Raw genomic sequence first — 16,623 nt, 5'->3', positions numbered from 1 at the left:
AATAGGAAGTCCAGGCTCTCACAGCTAAGACTTCATGAGGGCCGGATTAGTAGTTGAGTCGGTGACGATCAGCGAATACCTGGTGTTGTATGTTATTTTCTGGAGGGGATATGATTTTGTTTTTCTTTCTTCATGACTCCACCATCTCGTTTGGGCTGTCTTGCCCGCCGGCATTGCCGCCGTTCGTGCGTCGTTCAAGTGAGCAGAGCGTCTGTCGACGTCAAGGTAGGTCAACATGGACAACAATCCGTCTGCGGGGTGTTTTGCCTGCAAAGTGCTCACCATGTGGCCTATCAAGAAATTCGACGAGGATGGAAGGAACTCGGCGGCGGCGTAACTCAGTCCACCTTAGGGGCGAAGTATGGCTGATCCTCATACACTAGCGGGAGGCCTGGTTAAATATGTAGCGACCGTGTTCTCCACAACGATCGTTATGCAACCAAGAGCTTTCTCTTGGCGTCCTTTTCATATCGCTTACTCGATGATCCCAAGCCCAAGCCTTGGCCACACTTGACCGGAGCTCATATCTCCGTGAGCCTGTAAGCTACGCCGGGGTCAATGAGCGTCGAGGCGGCGCACAGCTTGAGAAATGTGTCCTGGATGGTCTATATGGTTGGAAGCATAGGAGCACGGCCCAGACATACTGCCCAGCGTAGCAGCTACGTCCAAAGTTCGTGTCCGTTCCGATCCACCGCCATGATGTTGTATTGCTAAAAAAAAACCTCAAAGGGCCGGCTTATCTCCACAAGAGATGCCGTATTTGCTTCAGGTGATGATCTGGCTGATGTCGTTGTAGGAGAAAGCCATTCCGATACGTTTGAACAAAGAGCTGATGCATAACCACGGTTATTGATGCGAGTGCTTCAAGTACTGTCCAAAGGCGACCTATGAAGAGAGCATGTCCATTTTTTCCCCTGTGGCTCGAGTAAGCCAGTGCAAAAATGAGGAATACCATGCCATTGGAGATCGAGCGTTTGTTGAGCCCCAATCCAAGAACTCGGACGATAGCAGCCCGGGTTGATAGGCGAAGATAGTTGCCCAAGACATCCACGCCTGGTTCGCAGAACAGTCTTTTGAGAAAAAGAAAAACTTAAAAAAACTTTCGAGCCTAGAAATCGTCGTCGTGTCGGACCAGACGATGCGAGCAATCAAGCACCGCGACGAGGTAGGTGGAAGAAATGTCAGGATCTCCGTTCAACTATGCTGGATAGCTACCGATGTAACTTGTCGTCTTTCTTTCTTTTGCATAGACTCACATTCCATTTTGGTGCTCAAGGACGACGGTAGCCACTCCCGATGCTGCAGGTTATTGTAATTCCAATGGGGAATGCTCGATGGCATCGGCCAGAACCCGGCCGTGTTCATGCAAGCCAGCGGTGACGTCCTCCTCTTTTCGGAAATATGAGAATGGAATCGGGTCCCTGAATGGCCCGTATGTACATGTACGTGATATAGCGTGGCATCGAAACAGGCCAACGCCTACGCTCCAACAGCGCCGTTTCTTGCCAACTTGCGAGCTCTTAGGCAACTTTCACCCAAACCCCTCAAAAAGCCATCGGGGGGGTTCCCCCAAAGTTTGTTTGCTCTCTTCCTCGCACAACGCAGCCGTTTGCATCGCTCGCGAGCTTTCAAATCCTAGGCTCGGGGGTAAGGATCGGTCTCTCTCACTTCGGCGTCATTAGACCGGTTGTCCCTCCCGCCCGGGAACCACAGCTCCAGGATCGGGCCCCCCACCGATCCACCCCGCCTCGGAATCAGGGGGTGGGCGGGGCCACCGTATCGTTTCCCGACTTTCCCGTTGGACATCAACCCCCACAAAGAAATAGGTACTGCGGTAACGGCATGCAGTTGTGTCTTCCTACTTTACAGCATAAAAACCAAGGGACGCTCCGAAAGAGTGTACTCGCGCTACGTCGCACATACTGGCCGTTCGTTTCGCCCCCACCCCCTGTCCGAGAGGGCGGCATTTACTTAACCCCCCAAAAGGCTGTCTCTGCACCGGCCACCTGGACGGCCCGCGCTACATTTTTGTCACCTGAGAATCCAGCCTGCTCGTCCCAACGTCTGACAACGTCGTCAGCTTGGTTCGAGTCAGGATTTCACAAGACAAAAAGAGGAAGAAGTAAGATAAAAAAGGTAAAATTAAAAAAAATTAAAAAAAAAGATACAAAACACTCTGGACGAGGTTCTAAGAATCTCTCGAAAGTCCCATCGATAGAGCTCGACACGATGGGCTCACAAGCTGCAGCAGACATGGATTTCAAAGCCCTTCCGAAAATCGAGGTATGACACTTCTTGTGGAGAAACACCATCCAAAAGTCGACTTTCTGATATCGGGACCTGACACCCGCTTAGCTCCATGCCCACCTGACAGGCAGCATAAGCCGCCGCGTCCTCCACGACATCTGGGTCCGCAAGAAGCAGGCAGGCGAGACAAACCTCGCAGACCCTCTCGTCGAGATGCCGGACGGCAAATACGACTACGACCTCAATACGTAACGTCCTCTTCTTTTTTCTTTATACATTCTTCCTGTCTTTCTCTTCTGCATCTAACCCTTTCAACCTCCCCCTCTAACCGCGACCCTCACAGATTCTTTCCCCTCTTCTCCTCTTACATCTACAATCTCATAACCGATCCAGAGACCCTCTACGCCGCAACATACTCCGTACTCCAAGATTTCTACGCCGACGGCGTGACTTACCTCGAGCTCCGCACCACGCCGCGTTCTCTCCCGTCACCGAACCCGCAGCCGCCCTCCGTCTACGTCTCCACAATTCTCTCCGCCATCGCCGCGTTCGAAGCTGCTCACCCTGACCCCCAGGGGCTGCGCACACGTCTGATCCTCTCCATAGACCGTCGTCACACCCCCGCCCAGGCTCATGAGACCGTCCGCCTCGCCGCCCAGTTCAGCGAGCAAGGCGTCGTCGGCGTCGACCTCTGCGGCGACCCGGCCGCTCGCGTCCACGGCGTGCCCGGACAAGACGATGTCTCCATCTTCCGCGACGCCTTCGCCGAGGCCAGGAAGCTTGGGTTAGGTATCACGGTCCACTTTGGCGAGGCCGAGTGTTCGGGCACTGTCGGCGAGCTTGCCGAGATCCTGTCGTGGAAGCCGCAACGGCTGGGGCACGTCATCCACCTCGGCGAGGACGTGAAGCGGGAGATCGTCGAGCGAAAGATCGGCCTGGAACTGTGCCTCAGCTGCAACGTGCATGCAGGCATGATCTCAGGCGGGTTCGAGGGGCATCATTTCGGAGAGTGGTGGGCCGTGGAAGGGAGCGTGATATCTCTCGGCGTACGTTTTGAGCCCCTGCCCCTTCCTTCGTCGCATTCTTTCTCTATGTACGAGTCAGTTGAAGGCCGTGCTAACTCGCAGACTGCGAATAGACCGACGACGTGGGCGTTTTTGGCAGCCCCCTGTCCAACGAGTACAGACTGGTAGCTGAGCATTTCAGGCTGTCCCGCGACGACATCTGCACGCTCACCCGTCGAGGGATCGAGTCGATCTTCGGCGGCGAGGACGAGAAGGATCGTCTCCGACGAGTGATGTGGAGACCTGCATCGGCCGAGCGGATCTGAGCGCCGGGTCCGTGGACGGAGGAAACAACCGAGAGCGGACCGCGAGCAAGCCATCCATTTTTCTTTTTCTTTTTTCATTTTTGTATCTTCTTTGCCTTTATGCCGCCGGCCCAAGAGAAAAAAATACGCGTCCCTTCCCCCTCGCGGATGGCCTGGTGCGCCGCCAGTATCCGTAGAGCGTCGACAATACTGCCCGCTTCCCGCGCGGCATCTTGCTGCATGACTGGTTCGACCGTCCCGACCGTACTCGGGCTGCTGAAGACCCCGGGGCCTAAAAATTTAGCTTCCAAACTCAAGGTGGCTATCTGTTCCTCGATCCGTTTCCAGGCCGTTAGTAACCCCTCCGTCTCACCAGTCAATGCCTCCTGTCTCGTGGCCTGGGGATTCGGATTGGCTGCGTGGCCTGAGAGATGGTTCGTGCCGCCAAACCAAGCGTGGTGTTGGTCTGATGGATATCCCTGGTACGCCAACAGCCCCGACATGTAGGCTCTTCGATGCAATTTGCATCGCGTCTGGATGCACAACATTCAGGAAGGAATCGGCGTCGTTCTACTGTGGCATCTATCGACCGCGTCTCCCTGCTACCCCACCGCAGCTTGCACGCTCGCTGCAGAGATCCATGAAGTGGCTTCCTTAGTTCAGTTCCAAGTGTAAAGAATGATTACCTATCTGTCAAGACTAGCGTCATCTTTCGTCTCCCTCCGGTTGTCGTGCTAGCTTCGTCCTGAGCATGTGCTTCATGATAGTCAATCAATATCAAGCTTTCTAATCTCTCCCTCCCAAGTGTGTATTCTGTCGGTCCCTTAGCGCCTGTGTACTCCGTACACGGACTTTGACTGCTCGATTGGGAAATGACACTATTAATAACAGAGCAAGCTTGATCCTCCATAAGGCCCGCACTTTCCTGGGCTATATGTTAACTTAGGAGACATGGTAAGGATAAAGTCCGAAAAAGGTTCCGAGGGTTCAAGCTGGCCACTTTGCTCGATTATGGTGCACAGTGGGGTGTTGAGCACAGGCAAACCCCGTCAGCGATACGGCGCGACCAGACCCAGGTGCTTGCCATTTGGCCGCTTGCCCGCTGAGCGAGTGTTTGGACTAGTGTGCTTCTCTAAACTCTACTCAAGATCTTCTGGCCGGAGGCGAACGGGGGATGGTTCTAACTAGTTACTTGCAGAGACAGGCGTTTGTGCCGAGGGCAAGGACGTGCTGGGTTGGCAGGAGGGTCTTCGCCTTGTAGTGAGCAGCAGACGGTCACGGCACCGACCGATCCAGATGTAGGGCTAGAAGACAGTGAATGTATCGACTGCTGCAGCCTCGAAGCTTCATGTCGGTTGGGTATCGAAGCTTGTGTCACGCAAGTTTCCGTCTTGGTCCGAGAAGGCGGCGAGATGGTGCCACATTTTGCCAGGATGACAAGATTGCCTACTCTTTACGCGGGCTGTTTTCCAGTACAGATCTGCGAATCCTTCTTGTCGAAACGGCTGATGGTCCTCGTCCTTCACCTACCGTTGAGGCGATATCCGGGTCTCATTGGGACTGGATCGTTCAAGGTTGCCGACAGAGGGCCTCGTGCCCGCTCGTAGCAAAGGCAATCCTGGCTTTATACTATGAAACGGCCAAAACGGGAGGCATGTGATGATGCGAAAACATCCTCGAGAGGGGGACGACATCTGGGTGAAATTGGAGGGGTATACCGTATGACAATGGGGGACTAACATAGCAGTCAATGCAAGCGGTGAATGGCAAGCGATGAGTGGCCGTCGGAGCCGCGGACAGCCGGATCTGGCCCACGATCTGGAGTGGAGCAGGATTCATGAAGCCTGTGCGGTTTCCACGGTGGAGGACGCGTCAACGTCGATTAGCATCCGACAGAAGACATTGATTGAGGCGGGGTGATCAGGCACTGCTGCCTCCATACTTTATGCTGCTGGACCTAGGATTTGCTACTTACACCGCAATGCTGATTTCTTGTAGATCTAGAAAGTTATGGACCATCTGTTACATCGGGAGGGGTTTGCGGAGTTTGCGTCAACTACATACCGGACTGCTCCCCGGTGACATTGCCCGCCGCAGATCAACAAAAGCACCGGCCGGTCATAAGGACAAATGATTGTTTGGTTTCCGGCCACTTTCTGGTGCGTCTTTTCGGCAGCCTGCCTAACCAATGAAATGATTTGACAGCGAACGCCATTGCGCATTGAGGGCAATCCAACCTAGCCATACCTGGCTTAAGGTCGCTTTTGGCTCGATTAGGGGCTGTCGGCGTATGACGCAGTGCCCGGCGCTATGATCAGTCGCAGCCTTACGTCGCTCAGGTTGTCAGCAGGCACATACAAGTTGTATGTTGACGTCGGAGTCGCGCTATAGTTGTTCAGTGTCCATGATATATGATTGTTCTAGCCTAGCGGACTGTTTGTCTGTGTGGCCACCTGGCTCACCTGTAACAATGTCAATTTGAATGTCCAAGGTATAAGTGGGTGAAGTTTCTCTGCGGTATGTTGGCATCTTTGCGCCAAGTGCATTGGAATAACATTTTTGATGGGAAAGCGAGTTGTGGAAGGGGCTTGGTTCAAGTAACGCAAGCCTGAACGGCCCCGGTGGTACACAAGTGCTATGCATACTGACGCCCTCCAAGCTTACCCATGGATTAGCCTGGCTTGGTGTGACCACTGTCCAGAGTAGAAGCGGCAGACGACGGTAAGCGACAACAACGGCCTCCTTTATTGAACGCAGCGCGAGCAAGTTGACCGACACGTGCAGACAAAAGCAGGAGGGATGAGCCCATGCTGCATTAGGTTGGGATTGCCGAGATATGTGTAGCTGTATGAAGAATAGCGGAGACTACATCATCTGCGTCGCTGTGTTTCTTTTTCCCCGGACTGTTTTGATACTTTCTTTACTCTTGCGCTACCCGAACCCGCGAAGACCAACCGGGCGGAAACGAGCGGTAAACAGTGTCGTAAGTGGCTCGGCGGTACCAGCGGATTCGGGGCAGGCAGTGGCACGCAGGGCTCAGCTCGGCTTGGCTTGACTTTGGTTTCCCGTTGGATTATTAGGTGCCGATGCTGCTGTTGCTGTTCGTTTGACATGTAGGACCGTCCAAACCATGATGCATTCCGCCTGGTTTGTTGCGGCAGGGGCAACGCGGGCAAAGTCAAGGCAGCCAGTCAGTCGGACAGCACCTTAACCTTGTGGCCTCGGGTGTTTCCCCTCAACACAGATACCATCAGCGACATGAGTGAAAGGCCAAGTCGGTCGTCGCAACCCGAACCCTGGACCCCGAAATATGCAGTCGTGGAAGCTTGGGGTCAGTAGGTGACGGCAGGAGTGTACACTCCTCCACGGTCCCCTACTCTCGTGGGTGGCCGGGATGATGAGCACTGCCGTGGGTTAAGAAGAGTTGAGAAAGCTGGACGGCAAGGCTGATGAAAAGTGGAAAGATAAATGGAGGAGAAATGGCGGGGAGATAACCAGATGTCTTGTCGTTTCGGTCAGCGTGTCGCGGGGGGTGCAGTCGTAGTATATAGTGTACAATGTTCGGCTCCAAGAGTGACTAGCATGCATCGACCTACGAGGAAGGCTGGATCTTGTCAGTGATTTAATGATGGAACAGTTCGCTGTGTTTGGGACCAAGGCTTGCGGATGTGCCACCCTTCATCTGCCTGCGCTGGCATCACCAAGTCATCCGTGGCGCGTCGTGCTTGTCCTCCCAGCAAGTGAAGGAGGAGACGGGAAAGCCGGGGAACAAGCGGTGCACAGGCCACGAAGAAGCCGTTGCCAGATGTTGGCAATGAAGTCAGTATGGAGTACCCACCTACAAGTATACCAGTGTAAGCGACTCGAATGTAGCCTAGTAGCATCTGCAACCAACCTATTTTGTCCTTATTTTTTATGCAATGCAGAAAGAAGAAGGCCCACAGTGCACCTAGTTTATCTGTCTACCTAAGGCAAGGTACGCACTGCAAGCGAGACGCAAATGCAGCAGTGCACCAAGCTACCTGCCTAGTCTAAGTATGTACCTGTGCGACCTCGAAGGATCGCCTTGAATACGTACTCAATAGGTTGGGAGGTGAAAAATAGGAAGATAGAAGAATTCAAAATGGAAAAAGAAGAGTTTGGTAAAGCATTTTGGGTCCAAACTCTACCGGTGCCAGACTTTCTTTGACGGCTTCTTTCCTTCCAGGTCGGTCCTTGGCCAATCGGGGTTTGCTGCGAGCTTAACGCTCGTAAACAAACACTCGCTCGAATACCTACACTCTCCGTTGGCCGAGGCCTGCGCAGTGACGGCACAAACCAACCGAGAGTTTGCTGATTGGATTGGAGATCGAGAAGAAAAACCGAGGAGGGGGGACCTTGGGCAAGATAGGTAGTCGCTGCACTCAGGCATCCTCACACCCATACCAAACGTTACACTTCACAACCCAGTTGCCTAGGTAGGTACCTAGACCCTAGGCTACAGCACTCTATTCATGGAGCGCGGGTACAATGGGATAAAGCGAGTAACTGTGTAGGTCGGCAGTGCTTGTCGTCAGTTCCAATGCGTACATTAGACGTTCCTGTCGCGCACCCTACCTACCTACCTACCTACGTCTTGCGCTTGCACTTCGCCAAGGTTGGGTTAACGAGGAGAAGCCTCAGAAAAGAAGGGTGCCGGTGCGGCGGCAGGGCAGGCGGCTCCATTTCCCCACTTACCGTGATGTACTGGTACAATGCATGCAGTGTAGTTTGGGTGTCTAGGTAAACGTACCTTGGGTAGTTGACTTCGCAGTTTACGTGCTCTGGGAAAGGAAGGCGGTATGTGCCGTTTTGATTGGGCCAATGACCGGATTCCTCTGCCAGTCGGTTGCCCCAGCCTCTCACCAAGAGGATTCAGGCGTTTTCCCTTTGGTTATGTCATCTGTCCAAAGCGAAGCAATACTTAGATGCCTGCCGCGAATGCTATGCCACAGGCCGTGCACTAAGTGCACACTAGGTAGGTAGTACACTACGGTCCGTCCCAAGGTGGATGAGGTAGATGAGGCGTGTGTGATGGAGCAGAAAAAGTCAAAAAGTCAATTTTCTTACCGAGATGCCTGTGCGCAACGATTGCCTAGCCGAGAAGGAGAGGGAAAAACGGCGAGTTGCGAGGCTCATGTCAGATTGGCCAAAGTATGACCGAACGAACAGATGGGCGAGATAAGCGTTTTCTGTACATGCCGGACGAGAGGCGACGCACGCTGTCAAAGCCGAACCCCAATCCCAGCTTAACTCAGGCTTCCGTAAGGAAACAAACCCGCCTCCGACTGGCTGGTTGGTTGGATTTCCCTTGGTGTTTCCCATACTCCGTATTTGGGGATGCATGTCTAGGTTCGTTCGGAGACCATGCCGGTCTGTCGTGATAGGTTGCTAGTAGACTTGTCGTTTGGATTGCGGTAGACATTTGTATCGTGTGGCATCGTATCGTATCGCATCGTATCGCATCGCATCGCATTGGCACCAGCAGACAGACGAGAAGCGGATGGGTGGCTGGCTGATTCGCCTTGCAATAGGGTAACTGGTCCATCCATAAGAGAACAACTCTAGCTCGGGATGAGAAGGTAAACCTGACCATGCTTTCGCTGTCTCCTCATCCCCTCCCTTTGAAGGCACAAAGGGACAGTGATGACGAGACAGACAGCTCGTTCTCGCTCTGTCGGTTGCAGAGTTTTGTCTTGTTTGGATTGCCGGTGGCAAGAATGTGACGCTGCATCGGAGTCGATGGAGAGACGGTACAGTAGGTGGTGATGCTGTTGATAATGATGATGATGGCCCATTTCTTCAACCAACACCACAGCGACGGAAACATGCGGCTGTGGAGGTAATGTACAGGTATGTTATAATACCGAGGGGAAGGGGGGGGGGGGGGGGGGGGGCGGGGGTCAACTACTACCTAGGCACCTACCAGGTATGGTGTGTACAAGTAGAGTCGCACTCGGCGCAGGCTGGCTCGTTCCTTCTTGTTTTTCTCCTCTTCCTCTTCCCTTTTCCTTTCGCCAGATCAATCAACGCTGCATCCTAGTCTGCCCCGTGTCGGGAACACCCTTCTCCCTTTTCATTTGAGTACGACTTGTACCTGACAGACCCTGGCAACTGCTCCCGGGGTGTTTCTCCACCCCCTACCCCTCCTTCCCCATCCATCTGCGAGCATGTTCAGGTTCCAGAACCCACTCGTACTTAGGCTGTCCTTCTTCCCATTTCGTACGACCTACGGATACAGTACGTACTTACTCAAAGTAGATAGTATATGTACGTATTTATGTACAGTACCATAGCTTGTGCAGAAGTCGCGATACGGACAAGTGCAACGAACGGGTCCAAGGCGTAGTGGGGGCTATGAAATTATATGTACCGATACTAGCGAGGATACCCCACTTCTGTACGGATACACTTGAATATTTCCTCCTTCCCTCTTTCCCTCTTTATCTACTTACTTGTTGCGCAATCCTACATAGGCATTAATCTTTCTTGCCTGAACCCGGTCCAGTCGACGAACGCACTCGACAGATGCACACACGCGCACGCCATTGGCATCACGCTTCGGCTTGGCATTGAATCGGCATCGGCAACTTGCAAAAGTCACTGGACCCGACCCGACCTCGACGCATCCACTCACTCAGGCTTCAGCTGGCCGACACGCACGCACGCACGCACTCACAAGCCACCACTCTCGTTCCCTTCCTTTCCTCCTTCCTTCCTTCCTTCCCTCCCACCCGTACTACCTACCTACCTAGTTTCGTTTAGTGTCGTGTAGCTTAACTGTACGTTTACGCCAGTACCCCTTAGCCACACTCTCTCTCAGTTTCCCGCTGTCAGTAACCTGAGACTGGCTCGTGTACACGGCTCAGCACCTGGTCTGGACTCATTCATCCCTCTTCCCGCCCGCCTCCATCGATCCATCCTCGACGCCGACGCTGTATCCATACCCACCCATCAACCAACCAACCAGGTCGAATCCTCCGTGCCTAGCTCGGGACACTTGATCCCATGGCATGGTTGCACCAAAGCCACCTTGGGGCGCACCTGTTGCGTCCTCCCATTTCAGTCCACACACCCTCTGCGTCGCTATAATATCTACTTGGCTAGTTACGGATACCCTGCCCAGCGCACTCTGTTGTCCTGCAGTTGTTGCTGGAATTGTTTGCTATCGCTGCTGTTGCCAGCAGCTTGACTTTGTCGGTCGGCCGGGTGCTGACTCGGCTCGGTTCACTGAAGCTAACTTCAAAGCAACCTGCACTTCTGAGGGTCGCAGTCCAGCTAGCTGGGCCCAGCCTAGCCCACCCGACAGCCAGAGGGGAAACCAAGCAACAAAAGGGCGGAGGCGACATTCTGTGTGCTCAGCTGGTTCAGGTTACTGTGCCTCGAGGTATCGCGGCGCGCAAGTCTGAGGTACCTATCTAATCTACATACCTTAGCATATCCATCATACACACACATACGGAATACACACACACACACACACACACACTCTCTCTCTCTCTCTCTCTCTCGTCTGTCCAGCCCCCTTTGGGTTGCTGCCCCCACCCGCTAACATCCCGTACCGTGCCTAGGCCCATGTCTCTCGTCTCGTCATCCTCGGGACAAAGGATTATAACTCGGCTTTGCTAGCTGCAGTCGGGTCCCAGATCTCTTTGAGGATGGAGAGAGAGCCCGTGTCTCTTGGACTTGACCTCTCGTCCGTCTCTCTCTCTCTCTCTCTCTCTTATCCTCTCTCTCTCTGTTTCTCCCTCTCACTGCCAGGTCCGCTGCCCTATTCGTCTCTCGACCGAGAGGCCGAGCGTGCTCGTGCCTAGCTGCCCGCACTGTCCCATTTTTTCAATTGTTCGCCTGTCGCCCTGCTGCACTATCTTGTTTGTTCCACGTAGTTTCCATGCAGGTGTAGCAACTTCATCCGACCTTGGCTTACCTAGTCGGTAAATTAGTTGCAGGCCTTCTGGCCAGCCCGTACCCTCTCCCGCCTCGTACCTGCTTAAGGGTCGCCCGATTCACTGGAGTGAGTATACGCAAGGTTGCAGGGCCTCTACCAAAGACGGACGCTCGCCACCCACTACACTAGGCACTTTGTACCTACCTACCTACCTACCTCGGTACCTAGGTACTTTACTTAGCAGTCCACCACCCGGCTACCTCAGGCCCCAAATCCCAGCTCGGTCCAGGTTCAGGCCCCGGCAGGCCCCCAAGCAGGTGCAAAGGCATACTTAGAGACAAGACACAGAGCGTGGGCGTAAGAGCGTGTGTGAGAATGAAAGTGAGAGAGTGAGAGAGAAGAGAGCGGAGACTCGAAATTGGCAAAAACAGAGTGAGGGAACACTAGGGGGAAATAAGAGAACGGGACCCACCTACCTGGGTTCGCTCAACACGGCGACCGCCCCGGCCCTTGCTTGGCTAAGTTGGTCACTCGCTGCATTTTCTAGTCCTAATCCTACCTATCCCGTCCTGGCCAGTTCCCCGTCTTCCTCTGTTTTTTTTTTTTTTTTTTCTCTTCTTTAGTTTCCTCGCCCAATCCACCAATCCAATCCTTCCTCTCGACCATTACCAGCCAGCCAATCCCCCATCCACCATCCTCCACCACAACTACTACCACCATTCCCGGACGAACTCATACCTTTACTTGCCATCCGCCCATCTTTCTCTCTCTCTCTCTCTCTCTCTCTCCCTCGCTCCCTCTTCCTCACCTCCCCTATTTCTCCTGTTGTTCCTGTTACTGCTTCTCTCTCTTGCCCTGCGCTGTCCTCCCGACTACTGGGATTTTCTGCATAAGGACCTTCCCATCCAACAGGTACTTCGAACTGCAGCATTGGCAGGTACCTGCACTCTCTCTACTAATTCGACCCCCCCCCTCCGGCCGACCATCATTTCCCTTCAACCCTGCTGTTTTACTGGTCCCCGGAGAGTAACCCCCCTGGAGCTTGCATTCCCCTTCCAACTGGAACTGGACAACCACCACACGCACGCACACCTCTCTTTCCTCCCTCTCCACCGGCTCCCGCTCAATTTCAATTCCAACCCTTAACCCTCATCCAACGACTGACGACCACCACCACCACCTCCTCCTCCCGATCCGACCTCCTCGCCTACCACCAACCGCCATCACCATTCGTCGTCTCGACATCAGCAGCCACCCCTCTCTCTCCGCCACCCCATTGATCGAGGCCATAAGTCCACGACGATGAACTCCCAAGCCCCTAATGATGTGTCGCCCGAGGCGATGCAGGCGCGCATTCAACAGGCGCGACGCGAGGCTGAGACACTCAAGGACAGGATCAAGCGGAAGAAGGATGAGCTCGCCGACACTACTCGTGAGTCCTACCATCATCGACCTCCATCCCTTCGACATTGCCGCCGTCTCAACTACTCCCTCCAAGTAGCCATGCTGACCATCCATCATCGTCTACAGTCCGCACCGTCGCTCAGCAGGCACACGAGCCGATCCCTAAGAACCAGCTGATGAAGGCTAAGCGCACTCTGAAGGGACATCTGGCCAAAATCTACGCCATGCATTGGTCAACCGACAGAAGACATCTAGTCTCCGCCTCGCAAGATGGAAAACTCATCATTTGGGATGCCTACACGACGAACAAGGTCCACGCGATTCCCCTACGTTCGTCATGGGTCATGACCTGCGCCTACGCCCCCAGTGGCAACTACGTCGCTTGCGGTGGTCTCGACAACATTTGCTCCATTTATAACCTCAACCAGCAGAGGGAAGGCCCGACCCGTGTCGCGAGGGAGCTTTCTGGCCATGCCGGCTACCTGTCGTGCTGTCGCTTCATCAACGACCGGAGTATCCTCACGTCCTCGGGTGACATGACTTGTATGAAGTGGGACATCGAGACGGGCCAAAAGGTGACCGAATTCGCCGACCACCTGGGCGACGTAATGAGCATCAGCCTCAACCCGACCAACTCCAACACGTTTATTTCCGGTGCCTGCGACGCCTTCGCCAAGTTGTGGGACATTCGAGCCGGCAAGGCTGTCCAGACGTTTGCTGGCCATGAGTCTGACATCAATGCCATCCAATTCTTCCCTGACGGCCACTCCTTCGTTACGGGCTCCGATGATGCAACCTGTCGCCTCTTCGACATTCGTGCTGATCGCGAATTGAATCTCTACGGCGTAAGTTGGGATTGCATCGACACCCCTACACAAGGTTCAACATTGCTAACTGTTGGATCCCAGTCGGAATCTATCCTTTGCGGTATTACTTCGGTGGCTACCTCGGTGTCCGGGAGGTTACTGTTCGCCGGCTATGACGACTTTGAATGCAAGGTATGCTCTCAATTTCCGGTTTAGCTGTGGGCCGTGGCCTGATGATTAATTTCTTTGCTAGGTCTGGGACGTGACGCGTGGAGAGAAGGTTGGCTCGCTTGTCGGACACGAGAACAGAGTCAGCTGCCTGGGCGTTAGCAACGATGGCATCAGCTTGTGCACAGGTTCATGGGACTCACTCGTACGTTGTTTATCTTGATCTCTCCCCTCCCGTGCCTTACTGACTTGACTATCACAGCTGAAAATCTGGGCATACTAAAACGCCAACCCAATAACGATGATGAGGTCCTGTCTGGATATATCGGTTCCAGTACACGCGAAACCATTTTAATCTTCTGTCGAGTGGTTATTTGGCCAACTTAATTTTCGAAACCCTGAGATGTTGCCCTTTTCTAATCCGCGAGTACTGGCGCATTCAGGACGAAGTCACGACACACCTGCTCATACCAAAACTCACTTTTTTTTATCGTCTACCAATCCAGCTGGAGCCGCCCTTTTACCAGCATGGGGCGGCTATGGGAACTATACAGGGTCTCTTTTCTCTTATGTCAATCATCCTCCTCATCGTCCGCGATTCTTTCGCACCATAGTTTTTTCTGGGACTCGTTCCGGCGCCCGACGATTAGATCGGGTGGTTTGTTACACATTGATGGTTTACCCAAATGTGGCCTTTCTCGAGTCATGCTTGCTTCACATCTCCCACAACGTCTGCTACAGGACCCGGACACGGCCATGACCGCCAAGGAGGGAACAGAATCGAGCCATTTTGATACCCCACCGAAATCCAACCCTACACGTATAGACAAGCTACCACGATTCCGACATCGACACTACCTCACACGAAGGGCCCGAAGAAGGGAAGGGCTGCAATTTGCAGTAGGAGTTTGTTTCATATACCATCGAAACGATTTCCCCCCGTCGTTCGACAATTCCCTCGTCGCCATTTTCGTTCGTAACAAAAGGAAGAAAAGAAAAACAGTGCGCCGCTCCGTTCGATTCCGCATCTCTTTATGTTCTCAACTCAGCCGTCGGGGTGCTGGTTCTGGTAGGCGAAAGCGCCGCATATTCCGCCCACGTTGACAAGGCGACATGAAGCCCAAGTAGAGTGGGTGCGAACCCTGTTTTGCCTCGTAGAGAGGGGGGGGAGGGGGACAGGCTACTGGAGAAGGCGGGGTTTGGTTTGTTTTGGCGGCGGATTGTCATTTTCATATCCAGGTGGAATGGAGTCGGTAATGCACGGCAAAGCATATGGATACCTTCGTTTCGTAGGAGGCGGGGAGGTATCATATTGCTCTCGGATGATGGAACTGTGGTGGGTTGCACGGAAAATAGGGGAGATGACGACCCAAGGCCGTTGAAGGAACGAAGGGCATGCGTGGAATAGTTGACGGAGTTGTTGAAGATGTTGGTTTTTATTTTTGCTTTTTTGCTTTTGTCCCCCTTTGCGTGAACGCCGCCTCAAGCCTTCCTTCCCTCTTATACCTACTTGTTGCCTGTACTATAGTTCGCGCTCAATGCTCGTTCAACCTCTGTTCAAACCGCACCAACCCTTGAGACCAAGTGAAGTCAATATAATATCAAGCCAGCGGCCGGCCAGTCTGGGCCCTGAGTGCACAGGGTCACAGGGTGCCGGCACTGATCAACAGCCGCAACTAGAGTACCGATCGGTCGAACGTACGGAGGCCGGAAACAGGAGGACATGCGACCTTGTCTCAAAGGGAGTCGCCTATCATGTGACGTCCCGGTGGTACTGGGAGGGCGCAGCCAAAAGGACAAGCCGGGATACTCATGGGCAGACAAAAACTGGTAGAGGGCAGAGAGCGCAACTGCACGATGATCACGCCAAACGACTCCGGAGCCGCGACACTCGACGTGCGACTCTCCCACCCGAGGCTGACTGGCTTCTGACTTGAGGACTTGTTGGACCCTCCGAAGGGAAGGGGGTACGCTTGTGAGGAAGAAGACCGAGTTCTCTACATAATCGCCGTCTGCTCTGGGAAAATAGGATTTTGAAGGAGACGAGGAAGGCAGGACCCGGGGAATGGTATTGGGAAGCGGAAAGGAGGCACACCCGCGTCCTTCCCTCTTGAACCTTGGAGGGGAAGGGGGCGAACGAGCCGGGAGACGTTATCCGGATGGAACATCTGCGTCAATGGACACTGCGGCTCGAGTCTCATAGACCGGTGCCGCTGGTGCTGTCATGGCCAGATTCTCGTATGAGCCCCGGACCGACGTGGGGCGGCGGTGAGCAGGAAGCAGCTCCAGCCCCGGGAAGGGGCGAGAAAGTAAGGTGCAGGACAACAGTGGAGAAAGGAAATCCTCGTGGATAGTGGCTTTTTCAGGCTGAAGATGTATGGCGGACGGGCCATGGACTTGCGGGGTGGGTTCATCTGTTCCGCGCCCTGTTCTCGGATGCCACGCGAGAAAAGCCGGAGAGAAAGACAGAAAAGGAAAAAAAAAAAAAAAGACCGTGGTGGTACCCTGCTCCACCACTGTTTCGTAATCCTTTTTCTGTCGGAGCCTCGGTCGCTGTAACCGCGATCGACTCCTCCGGCTCTTTTGAAGAATCATGCGGGATGATGGCTCCGAAGACACGGCCCCCCCAAATTTGCGTAGAAAGGCGGTTGTGCGAACTGTCATCGGCCCACGGACGTACAGGCCGATGCGGCCAACGGTCTTGTAGGTGGCGTCGCCCTAATAATCCTAGAGTTCTCGAAAGCCTGTGATGGGTTTTCAGGCAGTGGTGTCGCCCGGCCCAG

General features: G+C 53.9%; 5 protein-coding genes across 5 annotated transcripts; 3 read left to right on the top strand and 2 right to left on the bottom strand.

Annotated features, from left to right (window-relative positions):
• Positions 1 to 9: 9 nt before the first annotated feature.
• On the bottom strand, positions 10 to 671 carry LY79DRAFT_542413 (uncharacterized protein). The gene is made up of 2 exons (XM_060556998.1): positions 299 to 671; positions 10 to 225 (listed from the first exon to the last, which is right to left on the bottom strand). The coding sequence occupies exons 1-2, from the start codon at positions 374 to 376 to the stop codon at positions 25 to 27; spliced, it is 279 nt and encodes a 92-aa protein (XP_060417991.1). The 5' UTR covers positions 377 to 671; the 3' UTR covers positions 10 to 24.
• Positions 672 to 2,229: 1,558 nt separating this feature from the next.
• LY79DRAFT_587620 (adenosine deaminase) lies at positions 2,230 to 3,577 on the top strand (the record flags this gene model as incomplete). The annotated part of the gene is made up of 4 exons (XM_060560797.1): positions 2,230 to 2,283; positions 2,356 to 2,495; positions 2,591 to 3,293; positions 3,386 to 3,577. The coding sequence occupies 4 exons, from the start codon at positions 2,230 to 2,232 to the stop codon at positions 3,575 to 3,577; spliced, it is 1,089 nt and encodes a 362-aa protein (XP_060417990.1).
• Positions 3,578 to 12,764: 9,187 nt separating this feature from the next.
• Positions 12,765 to 14,123, top strand: LY79DRAFT_587619 (WD domain-containing protein; the record flags this gene model as incomplete). The annotated part of the gene is made up of 5 exons (XM_060560796.1): positions 12,765 to 12,894; positions 12,993 to 13,711; positions 13,775 to 13,864; positions 13,926 to 14,045; positions 14,103 to 14,123. 5 exons carry the CDS (start codon positions 12,765 to 12,767, stop codon positions 14,121 to 14,123), a joined length of 1,080 nt encoding a protein of 359 aa, XP_060417989.1.
• Positions 14,124 to 14,125: 2 nt separating this feature from the next.
• LY79DRAFT_406823 (uncharacterized protein) lies at positions 14,126 to 15,607 on the top strand. Its single transcript, XM_060553061.1, has 2 exons — positions 14,126 to 14,842; positions 14,914 to 15,607. Exons 1-2 carry the CDS (start codon positions 14,369 to 14,371, stop codon positions 15,220 to 15,222), a joined length of 783 nt encoding a protein of 260 aa, XP_060417988.1. The 5' UTR covers positions 14,126 to 14,368; the 3' UTR covers positions 15,223 to 15,607.
• LY79DRAFT_406843 (uncharacterized protein) lies at positions 15,583 to 16,623 on the bottom strand. The gene has a single exon (XM_060553062.1). It carries the CDS (start codon positions 16,502 to 16,504, stop codon positions 15,992 to 15,994), a length of 513 nt encoding a protein of 170 aa, XP_060417987.1. The 5' UTR covers positions 16,505 to 16,623; the 3' UTR covers positions 15,583 to 15,991.

Source organism: Colletotrichum navitas (genome assembly GCF_030913465.1).
Source record: "Colletotrichum navitas strain CBS 125086 chromosome Unknown LY79scaffold_9, whole genome shotgun sequence".
Lineage (NCBI taxonomy): Eukaryota > Fungi > Ascomycota > Sordariomycetes > Glomerellales > Glomerellaceae > Colletotrichum > Colletotrichum navitas.
This window is presented reverse-complemented; position numbering and strand designations above follow the sequence as displayed.